Genomic DNA, 15,079 nt, shown 5'->3' on the forward strand with positions numbered 1-15,079 from the left:
GTTCTTAAAATATATATATATATATATATTTTAAGAACTTAAGATTATTACTTTGATGCTCACCAATTCTTCTGGGAAAATTTAAGAGAATATTCATTTCTTTGGCTCTTATTTTCCTCAGAGAAATCACCATACAAGCACATCCCAGTGCCTGTGAATACGTCACAGAAGGACTGTTATTATTTTATCAGCTCAGCATTAACTGTCAATTTAAAAGTCTTGTAAAACAGTCTGTTCTCACTTTCTGGATTCGGGTGATCTACCCTGGATTTTTAGTTCTGCATGAAGAAGCATTTACAAGTGACAACCTTATAAAAAAGTGCACATGAAAATCTGACTTCAATTAAAACCAGCTACTAAATCCCAGCAATTTCCAGCTGTCTCTTCTCTTATCCTTGGAGAATTATATATCACATTAATTGCTATTCTGTCACATTAAAAAAAATGTCAGCAATGATTAATTGCATCCTTGGTGCTCTGAGTTATGTCTTCCTTACCAGAGGGATCCAAATCACACTTGGCTGCCTCCTAGCAGGTGCCCCTTTTGAAAACCCTCAGAAAGCTTCCTACCTTCCGGAACTTCTCCATTTGCTTGTAGAGGTCTGGGTCAAGTTCCTGAGACACGTCTTTCATCCATAGTAATGCCCCTCTATATTCTGTCCGGCACTGCTCCATGCGATTCACTGTCAGCCAGGTATCAGAGATGGCCCGATGTCTAAAAGTTTCTACTTCTTGGTGAAATCGACACAAAGGGTTTCGCAAAGCCAACCTGCACAAGAGGGCAGAGCTATAATCATAAAGCAAAAGAGAACAGTTCCAAACTCTGACATGTCCTGAAGTCTTCATAAACCCACAAATTTAGAACATTGCCTAGAACACAGGCGCCTCGTCAAGACATGGCAGACACTAATGAAAATGTGTGTGAACTTGGGAACCATGCAGAGGTCACCCACACACAGAACCTTTAGTTTTTAGTGAACTGGGTCACCAGAAAGTAGTCCATTTGTGTGGCTGGGTGGCCACACAAAACTTATTTGAAGTTAAAACCAAACCTAGGACAATGACGGACAGTCAAGGGCATTCTTCTTCCCATTCCTGGTTACTCTCTGTCTCTGTTTCTTTCTCTTTCCTGAAGTTTCGTCCCCATGTGATGGGAGGGGGCAGACATGAGTAGGGTATCCTTGACCTGGCCATTTTGATCACTCTTTCAAAGCCAGAGCATCTGCAGCTTGCTCTAATAAAAACAGGGTTGAGGCGTGGGCTGCTACAGTTTTAAACGATTTGAGAGAGAAGAAAAGCACAGTCACCGAGGTTCTGCTGTGTATCAGTATTATCAGACAGGCCTTATATTTCAATCCTCATAAAAAATAAGAAACCAGGTGTGCTGGTACACAGCTTTAATCCCAGTGGAGGGGACAATCAGAAGTTCAGGATTATTCTCAGCAGACCTGGGCTACCTGAGATCCTGGCTTAAAAGACAGAGACAGATAGAAAGAAAGACAGGGAGAGAGAGAAAAGAAAGGAAGGTGGGAAGGAAAGGGGGGAAAGAGAGAGGGAGGATCAGAGCTTCAGCTCAGTGATACAGCTCTTGCCTAGCACTAACAAAGGCCTGGGCTCCATCTCAAGCATAAATACTAAACAGACATTACACAAGAAATGAATGTATACTGTACAAGTATAAAATTGTTATAATGGTAACCATCAGCCATAACAAACTGTCATTTATTCATAAAAAGGAACACATATCCTAACTTTAGGTAAAATATTTATTTGGGTTATAAAATTCTAATTCTTCCATATTTGAAACCAAAGAAGCAATGTTAGATAAATCACACTTTGAAAACATTCTTTCTTTTTTCAAAGACATTTTTATTTCTATTTCTCTCTCTCTCTCTCTCTCTCTCTCTCTGTGTGTGTGTGTGTGTGTGTGTGTGTGTGTGTGTGTGTGTGTGTTTGAGTGTATGTGGCCTTGGAGACTACAGATTTCAGATTCCTTGAAGTTGGAGTTGTAAGTGGTTGTGAGCCACTGGGTGATAAGAATAAAACTTAGGGACTCTGTAGGAATAACACACACTCTTCGCCACTGAGTCCTCTCTCCAGCCACACAGAACATATTTTCTATGAGGTTTCAGGGACATGGTGCAAACACTGAACACAAGATGAACATTTAAGACTCCATTTGCATGCCACGTTACCCAGTCAGGGAGAACAGCGGTGTTGGTGAGCTGATGGCAGCCCTCAGCAGTTCCGTCAGTGTCTAAGATGCCCAATGTGCAGCCCTCTGACATTAGAAAGGCTGTCAGAAACCTCAGGGAAAGCCGCCTCTCCTTTACTGTTTCCCCATGTTTCCTCTCGTCTGTAACACACTGTTTTAAATGTCGACCACGCCCACGACAGCAGCCAGCTCACACTGTCCTACCTACATGTTAGAAGTCTTCTCAAAATGCATGTCACTGCGCCATGAAGTACGTTTGTGGTTTACACTGGTGGTTTAAATTTGATATGTGCCTTTCATCCAGCAGGACAGGAGCAGGAGCAAAGCCTGACCAGTAAGTCACCGGTGTGAAGGTTTAGAGCATCGAGGACATCTACTTAAAGAGACAAACCGTCCTCAGATGGCTCCCCGAGGGCACCGCTCACTTTCTGACTCCTTTTCTCTTCCTTTAGATTTTATGTATTTTCCTACTTTTGCCGAAAATTATTGTGAATAAACTACTCTCGATCCCTTTGGAATGCTGGAAATTATACAGTTATCTTTAAAGTTACAATAACATGATGTTAGAAAATAAAAAAGGGCATACAAACGAACCTCATCCACTCTCTCCCTTGCCACCATCCCGTAAGTTGATCGTTATACATTAGGACGGCGACAATCCATTCACTGCAGTATAAGAAAAGGAGTCTAGACCAAAAATAAAATGCTTACCAATTGAAAATATCATCCTCCAATGCGGGACTGGCCCACCTTTTCATTTATGAAAATCTACCCAATTGGGAATAATTTATAAAACAACAAAAGGGTTACTCCAAGGTATTTATCCTTAGTAGGGAAGAGTTAAAAATACAGGGCCTGGATAAAAGTAGTTAAAAGTTAGCATAACTCTGACTTAGAAGACCCGAATGCTTTTCTTAGTCCTCAGGATGGGCAAATTATAACAGCCTGTGACTCCAGCCCCCAGAGGATTGGATTTCATCTTCTGACCTCAGTAGGCACCCCTGCTCAATGTGCACACAAACACACTTAAACAACAAAACCAATATCGTTAAAAAGAAACAAAATACAACAGGGGCTCAGGCTAAGTGTATCAGAGCATGCAAGGGTAATAGAATCCTATTGGAGTTACTTTTTCTTTCCTTAATTTAACTTTTTTCCCCCCGAGATGCACATATTGAAATATAGAAAGATGGGGGTTGGTGAGATGGCTCACTGGTTAAGAGCACTGACTGCTCTTAGAGGGCCTGAGTTCAATTCTCAGCACCCACATGGTGGTTCACAACTATCTATAATGTGATCTGATACCCTCTTCTGGCATGCAGGTAATCATGCAGATAGAGCACTCATCTACATAAAATAAACATATAAAATCTTAAATATATATACATATATAAAGATTAGCATTATTTAACAAAATATCAATTTGCTAAATTATTACCATACACTCTAAGTTACAAAAACTATCTGTTATATTGCTGTTTGTGCTAAATGCATATTCTGTGGGGCTGGAAAAGATGGCTTAATGGTTAAGAGCGTGTACAACTCACATAGGAGCCAACTTTGGCTCTCAGGACCCATGACAGGAGTCACAGATGCCTGTAACTCCAGCTCTTCCTGGCCTGGTCCCTCTCCCGGCCTCTTCAGTCACCTGTACTCATGTGCACCCACATCCATTGACATACAGACAGATGCACATAAAGTTAATATAGATCTTTAAAAAAATAGTCTGGAATCCTCTAAATCAAGTTCACTCAACTTAAGAATTGACATTAGAAGGATTTCATGTAGTTTTCCTGCTTCACATTTAGGAGAAGTTGGTGGGAGTTCCTGAGGCTGGTGAGCAGCTGAGAAAGCAAAGCCACCTTGTGAGAGGCCACATTACTAACTGCAGAGCTGCTGCCCCTCATGGATCAGCGAAGATGGCTAGTCTACGGTAGATGCTTTCAGATACTTTAAAGTATCACTTGCACTGGATTGTTGATTGCTTTTACTGGTGCTGGTGTGTGTGTGTGTGTGTGTGTGTGTGTGTGTGAAGAGAGAGGAGAAAGAGAGGAGAGAAAGGGGGGTTAAGATAGCATTAACATTAAGACAATATATTTATACTTTGTGGGATCATTTTGGTACATAATCATCCAGACTGTAACTGGATGGCAATAGGATAATCAATCACATCTCAATCACAATTACTGTCTTTGATAACAGTAACCATCAAGGTGATCTGGGTTTTGACACTTTTATTCATAAATATCTATTTTGTTGCATAGGCACACTTAAGCTTTTTCTCATTAAAATCATTGATACTTACCTTCTTAACCTAAGAGCATTTACTCTGATTTGTTTTCAGGAATCAATTATTCTTGAAAGATTGGAAGAGGACATGTACACAAAGAATTATCTATCAAGGGGTTATAATGTACCTGTTTTAGATTATTTCTCTTTTTGGTTTGTCTATTTTAAGTATTAAAGGTACAATTCAACATTATAAGAAAATATTCTTTTTGTTTTGTTTTGTTTTTTCAAGACAGGGTTTTCTCTGTGAAGACTGGGCTGTCCTGGACTCACTTTGTAGACCAGGCTGGCCTCGATCTGCTCACACCGATCTGCTACCTCTGCCTCCCTGAGTGCTGTGATTAAAGGCATGTGCCAATGTACTAAGAACATACTCTCTTTAAAAAAAAAACTTGGAATAAATAAAGTCGGAAATGGCTATATTCAACAATGACTGCTGCCACTGCCTACAAGCCAGGGTCCAAATGTCATTAGCAAGAACCAAAATGTCCAAGAATGGGATCACTGGAAAACCTATAGATGTCGCTGGTCCCTTTTTTCTAGTTCCATCTTTCTTGGGTTTCCTTAGGAACGCGCGTGTGACTTGCCAATCAATGGTCTGCTCTTGGGCTCACAGGGAGGGAAAGCCATTAGGATAAATAGGAGGTGGGGACAGGCATGACAATTTGAGTAAGTAAATTTTTAAAGCTTAAATAATATTGGAAACTACCTGCAAAGCTTTCTTTAGGTATAATTCTGAGCGTTATTAATGGAGACGTTTTCTTGGACCTGAGAGTTAGTTGGTTAGGGAAGGAGAGAATGAGTCTTTTCTCTCCAGCACAAAGAGCAGTTGTGTAGCACAAAGACTCAGGATTGTTCAACAGAGTCATTAGTTGTGCTTGCGTTTTGAAATTCAACAGTTCTGTCACAACTTCCTCTGTACTGGAGACTGTCAAACGTTTGTGTACATCAAAATCAGTTGTAGATCTGGTTGAAGTGTAGAGTTAGAGTTAGGAATGGGTTGGGGCCTACCTTCTGCTTCTAACAGGCTCCCAGGTGCTGCTGCTGGCCATGGGCCTGGGGAGTGCGGTCCAGGGCATCATGATCACTACTTCTTTGCCATTAATTAGCGCACAGAGAGCAGAGAGAGAACCTTTCAGGTTGGTCTCGTTAGACTCTTGCTTTAATCAAATGCGGAAAGGGGATCAGACTGCTGGTTATGAATAACTTGAAGGTCAAATGTAATCACTCACAATGATTGGCATACATATTGCCTCCCACAGAGCAGAAGACAAAGAAGATTAAATGGCAGGGAGGAAAACAAATCCTACGTGCTATCTAATTCAGAGGTCAGTGGAAACCAGCTAAGTAGAGAATAGCTTCCTCAGGCTTAGGCTAAAGTGTTCTAGACTGTCCAGTTTCCCCAGATAAAGAAGTGGGTCCCAGATTCTCTACAGACCCCCCAAAGCAGAGCCCCAGAGAAGGCCACACACCTTTGCTGGGAGGAAAAGCAGAGGGCCTTGCCTGTGGCTTGCATCATTTTTCCTGCTCGGGTTTTGTCTTGGAAGCCTTGGGATCGGAGAAATTTTCCCAGTTCATTTTCTTCTTGAGACAAGACTGATGAAGAAAACAGGGAAAGCAGCCGTGAACAATGAGCATTTTTACGACAAAGAAAGTGAAGGAGACAAGTCACAAGGCCCCCCTCTCTTCAGAGTCAAAGATGAGAGGAAATTAAATCCAAGTGGCAGGCTGCAAGGTAAGCCCCTCCACCTCCCCCACCCAGCTATTTAACTTCCATGCTGGTCTTCCATTTACAATAGGAGAGATCAAATTCACTTGAATACATCTGTCAGTGAGTTTGGTGCCCTGTAATCAGAACCAGAAAATGACCTCTGTACTGAAAAGCGAGCCCATAATGTCCTGCTTCGAGTTGAAATGAAGGAGTTGGGTTTTTCAAGGCTGACAGTGGGGACCTTTTGTGGCTGCCTAGAATGCGGTGCTAGCTGACTCCTATTATTCTCTCCGGCTGACTTTCTGATCCCCCTCTGTCTGAGCTACAGTCTGTCCTTTGTAAAGAACTCAAACCCCTCAACCACTACAAAGCTGGAAGTGGGGACTGAAGGTGTGTAAGGCCATCAGGTTGATCATTTGGTAAATTTTAAAAAATACAGAGCTGGAACCCAACCGGAACTGGTTGTGCTTAAACTGGTTTTGTTTTTAGAGACAAGTACAGATGGGGCGATTTGGTAAGAGTGATGTGGCACACGCCGTCTACAGATCAATCGGTAGAAAGAATAAAAAAAGTCACGGAACTGTATGATTCTTTTGATATTGCTCTTTCATTCTCAGGAAGTACCAAAGTGGTCCCCCAAATGATCAACATCATCGTTTATAATAGTAACAGTCTCCCTACTCTAGAAGCTGAGTTAGTAAAACCGGAGCATCTGCGAGACAGTCAGAGACAGACCCAAACATCTACCATTATCAGAGCCACAAACATAGGCCTTGAGACTTGAACACAGGACCTTGTGCTTGCCATATAAGCACTCTACCATTGAGCTGCATTGCTGGCAATGTATACGGTACGCAGGCATCAGTGTTTGCACTGAGACCGAGGAGGATATTGGGTGTCCTGTTCTACCACTCAGTGCCTCATTTCCTTGAGACGGGTCACTGACCAAACATGGAGCCAGGACAGAGGTTAGCGAGGTTGACCACACCTCTCAACCTACCCAAGCTCTTCAATAAAAACAGGTGCACACAGTCTCTACCCAGCCCTCTGAGTGCTGGAATCCATATGACGTCCTCTTATTAGTTTCTTTTCATGCTTTGCTTGCAAAGCAATTGCTTTCCCCATTGAGCCATCTTTTCAGCCCTAACCTTGGTGTTTTGAGACAGACTCTTGCGCTGTAGCTCAAGATGGCCTCAGTATCCCAATTCTTCCACATCCTTTTGTCTCTGCCTCCTGCATGCTGAGATTGAACATGTATACATTTATGGCATCTGTCTCTATAACCACACCTGAAACGTCACTAGAATGCTTGTCCATTTCCAGGAGTCATCCAGACTTGGCAAAAAGGCCATGACTAAGAGATGGGAAAAATTCCTACTAGGGACTTTCTACAAGGCAAGCCTGTTCAAAAGCCTCTCCAGGAAGAGAACAGTGCTCCACTCCAGCCAGACATGAGTGCAGCCAAGCAAAATTAACCACAACAGGTTTCACAGCCACACGCCTAGGACAACTTGCTCTTTGCACAGAATCAAACATCAACCCCTAAAAACTACCTCCATTGGCATGGTGGGAAATGGGTGACAATTACCCTAATAAAAGAACAGAGCTCTAAAAGGACCCTGAGCACTGACCTTGTTCTTCACACAAAGCATATGCAGTGTACTCAATAAAACTGTTTTCTATTATGACCTGAAGGTTGAATGATTTCTTCAACCCTTTAGTCTCCCACACTTCAAACTGTACCCCAGTATCAACCTTTCCAGCAACAACTACAGAAGGTTAGATGGGAACCACAGTGCAAAGGACTCATTACTGATTGCCTACTTGTGACTACAGTGTTTACTGAGCAGTCTCCTGGGACTGCTGGAGAAGTCCTGGGGCAGGAGAAAGGGTTTTTGGAACCCATCCCCCGCCCCCACGAGATAAATAATGCACCTCCTCATACTTTTCTCTCAAGACTTAAGTTCCCAATGCTATCCATGGTGGTACATGCCTATATTACCAGTGTTCAGGAGGTAGAGGCACTGACGTCAGCCAAGACTACAGAAAGGAGATCAGATCTCAAAAGAAAAAACAAAAGTAAGTAAACACAGAAATAAAGTTCACAGATCTGAGCCCAGTTAAAGGCTTCCTCTGACTCACAAGTGGTCAGTTCCAATCCCCCATCTTTTTTTTTTTTTTTCCCTGGACAGCAGTGTCCTTTGGGCTCCTGGGCTAGTACTTGTGATTGTTGGGTCAGTGTCAGAGTGTGAGCTTGGGCCTGCATCTGACTTTACCATGAAACTGTGCATTCACAGAGTATATCCAGACCAAGTATATATATGTATATATGTATACACATGTATATACATAAATATATATACACACATATATAGTATATCAGGCCAAGCAGAGAGTCTTATATTAGTGGCACTAATTAAAGGTTTATGAAATGGAACTAACTCTAATTTTTGTCTTTTTGTCACTTCACACTGTATTTCATTTTAAATGTTTGTTTCCTATTCATGCCATAGTTTTATATAGCTTGAAAATGTCTATATGATTTCTTTTTCAGGGCCATATGTATTTTCTCTTCATTGACTAATATAGGATTCTTTCAATTCTACCAAGAACCTATTCCTTTCTATGGAGAGCAATTTCCCAGTTTTTGCTTCTAAGAGCATCAGGCTGCTGTCACTTCTTTATTTAACCTTAAAAACTCAAGCCACATACAAACAAACACATTTAACTTTAGGTCAAAAGAAACCAGTTCAGGATACCTGAATGCACACTTGGTGATGCGAGTCTCCCCTAAATAATCTAAGTAGGTTGAAGCAGTCAGGAAAAGTTTTTGGTTACGTACGTCATGTATTTGAGGATTAAACTTGGTGGCAAACAGGTCTGGTTTTCTGTGCTGCATCTGATTGTCAGTGCTTTGGAAGAGAGCTTAAGCTCTGTCAGAGTCAAGGCTGAAGATAGTCATTCTCACATAACATGTATAGTAGATGATTCAAAGTCTCTGCTTGTTCAAATGTGTCAATTAACTAGGTCTTAAAATTTCAAATAAAAACCCACTCACATTTACTTGATGATTTTATTTTCAGATGCATCCTTTAAAGATAAAAAGCAACTGAAGAACTAATCCAATAGTGATGAAGGAGACACAGGCTGTCCCTTCACCCTCCCCCACACCCCCAGAATTCACAGGCAAGTGGCAGGTGAAAGAAAAAAATGCAGCACACATAATCACAGACACAAGACACAAAAGGGAAAATGCCAGAGAAATTGAGGAAGACAGTGACTGCTTAGGCTGGGTAGTCAGGGAAGGCTCCAGCAGCAGCTGAATTCTGAGTGACAGAAGGAAGCGTTCTTAGTATTATTAGGGCACAGACATTCCGAGCAGAAGCAGAGGAAATGCTGAGTACAAAGGACCTCCTATGGTCTGGAAGGCAAAGGAAATGGGGCCCAAGGAATAAGCTGGGACTAGATTGCTTCTGAAGTATAAACTGATAAGTTTGCACATTAAAGCAAGTGGCGGTAGATTCAACCTACAATTCATTAAACTTCTTTTAAAATAATAGTAGACTTAAGAACATAAATAGTATTCAGAATTGTGATAGACCCTACCCCAGCTTCTCCTCCTCTTTTTTCTTATGTTATTATGGCTCAAGGTTCAAAACCAGAAAATTAACATAGATCCAACCCTATAAATGAACTAAAGTACTTATTTAAATTTTGACCAGATTTTCTATTATTATTCTTTTTCTGTTCCAGAATTTAGTCCTGGATCCCACACAGCAATGAGATACTAAATCTCTTTCATTTTCTTCAGTCTTTCACAGTTCCTCAGACTCTCTTGCATTTTGAGACTTTGACACCTTCTAAGAATAGGCCTGAGTTATACGAGGGAACCTCAATTGAAGAGTTGCCACCATCGGGATTGGCTTGTGGGGGCATCTCTTTGATTGATGATTGACACGGACGTGGTGCCACCTCTGGGCAGGTCCTGGGTTCTAAAAGAAAGCTGGCCCAGCAAAAGCGGGAGAAGAGAGCAAAGCAGTAAGCAGCATTTTCCCACACTCTCTGCCTCAGTTCCCGTCTCCAGGTCTGTGCCCCGACTTCCCCTCATGATAGACTGTCGTCTTGAAAGATGAAATAAACTCTTTCTTCCTCAAGTTGCTTTTGGTCACACTCTATCCCAGCAACAGAAACCAAACCAGGGAGGAAAGGGTTTATTTTATCTTTCAGTTTACGCCAAGGCAGGTACTTACTCATCCATCTGTCTACCTGTCCATCTACGTCCCTATGAACATAATCAGAAATTATTTTTCTTACGGTTTATAGTTTATTACTGTCGTTTATTTTGTTGCTCAAATTTCCCGTCCTTTCTCAAGGACCCTTTTTAGTTGTGGCACTGAAAGGCATTCCAGGCTCACCTTCAATTTCCCTGTACTGAGCCTGAAACCAGGCACTTTCCTAAAGGTGTGAAAAAGGGCAATTACTCAGTGCAATGGGCTCTTGGTGCTTCCAGATCTTTTGGGACAGGAAAGTACAATGCATTGATCCAGGCACACACGCTCACGTTTATCTGCACATGTTAATAGCAATGACTTCATCCACCCTGCCGGCCAACCTATGCACATCTTGCCTGCGAGACCCGTGATCCAAGGACTTGAAAGAATGGGGCAGACTACGGTCCAAAATGCTGCAGACAATTTTACTCCCGTTTTAGTGTACTTTTATACACGAATGGAACAAAGAAAGCAATGACCCAAGGAAGGTTGTTTAAGATCAGAAAACCTTGTAAATAAACTCCAGCAACCAGGTAGTAAATATTAACTGAGCAGCCCTTTCCCAGAACTTTCTCAGGAAGGACCGATTGAAACACAATTGCCTGGCACGCACTATAGATTATATCTGGGAAAGCACGAAAGCAAGGCAGAAGGCCATATCCGGATTCAGGGTTCACTGACCAGTCTGGATTCTGTAACTATGTTCTGTAGCTATGTTATCCAACAAGAATAAACATGCCTTATTAACCGAATGTAAATGTTTGTCCCAGGAGGCACACAATCACATCCAAGAGCAATCCAGGGAACAAATACACCTAAGGTAAAGGCCCTCTGCCTTTTTTCCTGGAGCCTCTCTCACAGTTCCCCAAGGCACTGGTCACCACAGGTCATTCTTTTGACCATGTTCCGATAGGACACCGTGTTTGCACCTTCTTCCCTCATCTCCAGCTGCTTTTATGCGCACTACATTTAGTTGTTTAACCTCATCTACATAAAGTGGTTTCAGAATGGTCGTCCATTTACTTAGGGGCCAATAAGTTTATACTTTCTGCATGTATTTCTTTTTGTGCTTAGCCTGACTGTCCTCTTAAAAGTACCGTCTCAGTCTCCTGCTTTACCGAAGTTAGTTCTCTTCTCTCTCATCTGACCACCTCAGTTGTTTGCAGGACAATTCAGTCCATCAGTAACTGACTGGATTCCACTTTATCCCCCCCTCCCCCAGTCCTGGTTTAGGTATCTTGTGAGTGTGTGCACAGAATTAGTGTGCAGCTTGCTGAGGTAAAGCTACCCCCCACAACCTCCAGTGCCCTACCCTTATCCCTCTCCTCTCTCTATCCACCACTGCTCACCAGAGATCTAATTCTCCACACTGTCACTTCACCTTTCTGAATTTCTTCAGCAGAACATACATGCCATTTGCATATTTTTGTGTGTCCTTCTTTTTACACACTTTTATTTTATTAATACCTCTTTTCCTGCATGAAGAGCAGCATGTCGGAGGTATTCGTGCTTGGGTTTTATTTTTATTTTTTTGATTGTTTGTTTTGTCTTGTTTAAAATGTTATTTTAAATTCAACCCATGTCCGTTCATAGAGATTTATGACTTTTTCTACTGCATCTGCATAGCAACACTCTCACATTAATGATTCTATTTTTAGTCCTCCATCAAAGTTGGGCTCAGTCAAAGCAGCACCGAATTCTTCCTTCCGTTCCCAACTGTGATGACATGGCTTACCCTCAAACCAACAGCTAAACTCTGCTGGCCGGTCAGAAGATCACTGCAAGGTTGAGACAGAGTGTGTGTGTGTGTGTGTGTATGTGTGTGTGTGTGTGTGTGTGTGTGTGTGTGTGTGTGTGTGTGTGCATAACATGTGGATGCAGGTGCTCGCAGAGAAAAGTGCCAGAAATGGGCACTCTATCCACTGTAGCAGGAGTTACATGTGTCTATGGGCTTCCCAATGCGAGTGCTGGGAACCAAACTCAGGTCAAATCCCCCGGAAGAACAGCACATGCTCTTTACTTCTGAGTCATCTCTCTAGTCCCATGGTTGGGACATAATTTTAACCCTATACATTATAAGACAACATAAGGAATTCTCATGAGAAAGTTCCGTGGGCAAAATATATTCAATGAATTAGCTAATTGTGCCTCCATTGTCTATTTGTCATTTGAGAAATGGACACAAAATAAACCAAGGAAATTAAATACAATAATCCCAAATCAAAAAAGCACATATAAAACCAAAAAATATTTATAATTGGGAAAATAAACAGCATATCTGCATTCATGGATGACCCAGTAAAAAAAACAAAACAAAACAAAACAAAAAACCCTCCTAGTCTGATACTTGCTTTGAACAGAGCCTAAGTAAATCAATGATAAAACACATCTGAAACAACAAAGATACACTCCCTAGGTAAGTAGTTCCAGAACTTATTAATTTCTTTTTGGGGGAGATTTGAAACAGTTTCTCTTTGTAGCCTTGGTTGACCTGGACTCACTCTGTAGACCAGGCTGGCCTCGAACTCACAGAGATCAGCTTGCCTCTGTCTCTTGGAATGCTGGAATTAAAGGCATGTGCCACCATATCCAGTTTTCTGGGACTTATTAAATGATATGCTAAGGCAAAATATCTTGCTCTTTCTCATTTGCTCAATATAATACTTAAATAATACTTACAACATATTCTCTTTTGATAGAGCACAATTGCTTTAGACAAGTCCAAACAGGTTCTCTGAATTGAGTGAAATAGCTGCAAGGAAACACAATAAAATGCTGTGAAACAGACAACAGTGCAAGTAAAATATAACAGCACTTTATATTTTTCTGCTAAAAGCCAGACCTGTCTATTTGCTGCCATATGTAGTGAAACATACAGAGAGGTGATCAATGCCCTGAAATCTGTTCTCAGTGAAGCTAGCTCTATGATCTAAGTGAAGTTCTACAGAACAGTTATTTCTCCAGACCCTTGAAATAACAGATAAAAGCCCACTTAGAGGGCTTGGTACACTAGAGACCCAATATTCACTCTAACCTAATTTGCTATCTTTAACACGCTTACTGTCTTTTGTAAAAATGAAGACTCTGCAGCTAAGGGTTGTATTTAAATGATCACTAACTTATTTTATGAACCTAATGCATTTTGCCACATATGTAAGCAAATGGATAAAGCAAAAACAAAAAATCTTGAGTGAAAACAGATGATCTCTTCATAATACATATAATGAAATTATCTAACAAAAGTAGTGAATGTATTCAAAAAGATTAAAACCCATCGTTAGGAATGTTTAATAGAGTAAAGCTTGTTAATGAAGAAACAAATTTACTTATTTATTAAATTACATCATCAACCTGTTTAGGGGAAAAAGTCTTTCTCCACTAAAAAAAAAAAAAAATCATAAAACACCAGAGTTTGTTCCTTGGTCAGTGCCTGATAGGAATGTTCTTGACCTCAAACCACCAGAGTAAGAGCAAAGACCAACTTTTGAATATAGGAGTAATGATATGATCTATTGTTACTGTTAACCTTTTACAAATCTAGGTTTTACATACAATAAAATGCCCAGCTTTGGAATGTTTACTTCTGTGAGTTTTGACAATTGTATTCAGTCATGAACCACACTCAAAAAAAAAAAAAAAATTCCCATCTTCAAAACAGTCCACTCTGTCCTGGCAGCTATTAAACATGTGACACCTTATTTTTAAATTTAATTTTTCAATATTATTGTGGTGTGTGTGTGTGTGTGTGTGTGCGCGCGCGCGCGTGCGGGTGGAGGTCAGAAGACAACTTTCAGGGGTCAGTTGTCTCCTTCTGCAGTGGGTTCTGGGGATGACAGTTCCATTGTCAGGCTTGCACGACAGGCACTTCTGCTCACGGAACCATCACAATGGCTCACCACCTTAGGGTTCGAGACAGAGACAGTGTCTGCTCTCACTGACCAGCTGGCCAGCAAGCCCCCAGGATCTAACTGCCCGCGTTACCCCAGAACTGGTAGCGCACACATACACACAGTCATACTGCAGTGTCCTTTTGCAGGAGATCCAAACTCAGGTCTTCGTGCTTGCACGCCAAACATCTCCGCAGCCCCTAATCTAACTGTTACTAAAGTTTGCTATGTGTTCACACTTTCTGGGGCAGCAGAGGAAATTAGACTCCTAGATGCTCAGCGTTAAGAAGACTCCATGAGAATTTGCATCACATTCCCGTGTTCTAATTATGGACCCATTCTTTCCATAAACCTCTGTTCCTATATTAACAGTTTTGCAACAGAAATCCCTCTGGTGGACAAAACACTAACTCACAGGCCAAATATCTTGGCTGTACAGTCTATGGCAGTAACTGTTTAGAAGAAAGCATACTTGCTGAAATAAAAATGCTGCTGCAAGGGCTTCCATATAAATATAATGTTAAAGACAGTAGTGAATTAAATTAAATATTAAATTACTACATCTTTAGGCAGTGTTGTGCTGTGAAGCCCAAACTGGCAATCCTCCTGCTTTAACCTCCTGGGATTACAGGGCTACCATTATGCCAAGCTTAAATTACTTTTTGGATAATGCTTATATTTACCAGATTGTTTATTAAAAAAAAAA

General features: G+C 41.3%; 1 protein-coding gene across 1 annotated transcript in view; it reads right to left on the bottom strand.

Annotated features, from left to right (window-relative positions):
• The window catches only part of Ica1 (islet cell autoantigen 1), a 107,381-nt gene extending 92,819 nt beyond the window's left edge, over window positions 1–14,562 (bottom strand). The window contains exons 1-4 of the mRNA XM_055612921.1: window positions 14,505–14,562; window positions 13,166–13,261; window positions 5,977–6,100; window positions 571–769 (exon numbers count right to left, since the gene is read on the bottom strand). Of these exons, the coding sequence (XP_055468896.1) occupies window positions 571–769; window positions 5,977–6,100; window positions 13,166–13,261; window positions 14,505–14,562 (477 nt within the window). The remainder of the gene's footprint in view (window positions 1–570; window positions 770–5,976; window positions 6,101–13,165; window positions 13,262–14,504) is intronic.
• Between the last annotated feature and the right edge of the window lie 517 nt (window positions 14,563–15,079).

The sequence above is a fragment of the Psammomys obesus genome, unplaced genomic scaffold (genome assembly GCF_907164565.1).
Source record: "Psammomys obesus unplaced genomic scaffold, mPsaObe1.curated_primary_1811, whole genome shotgun sequence".
NCBI lineage: Eukaryota > Metazoa > Chordata > Mammalia > Rodentia > Muridae > Psammomys > Psammomys obesus.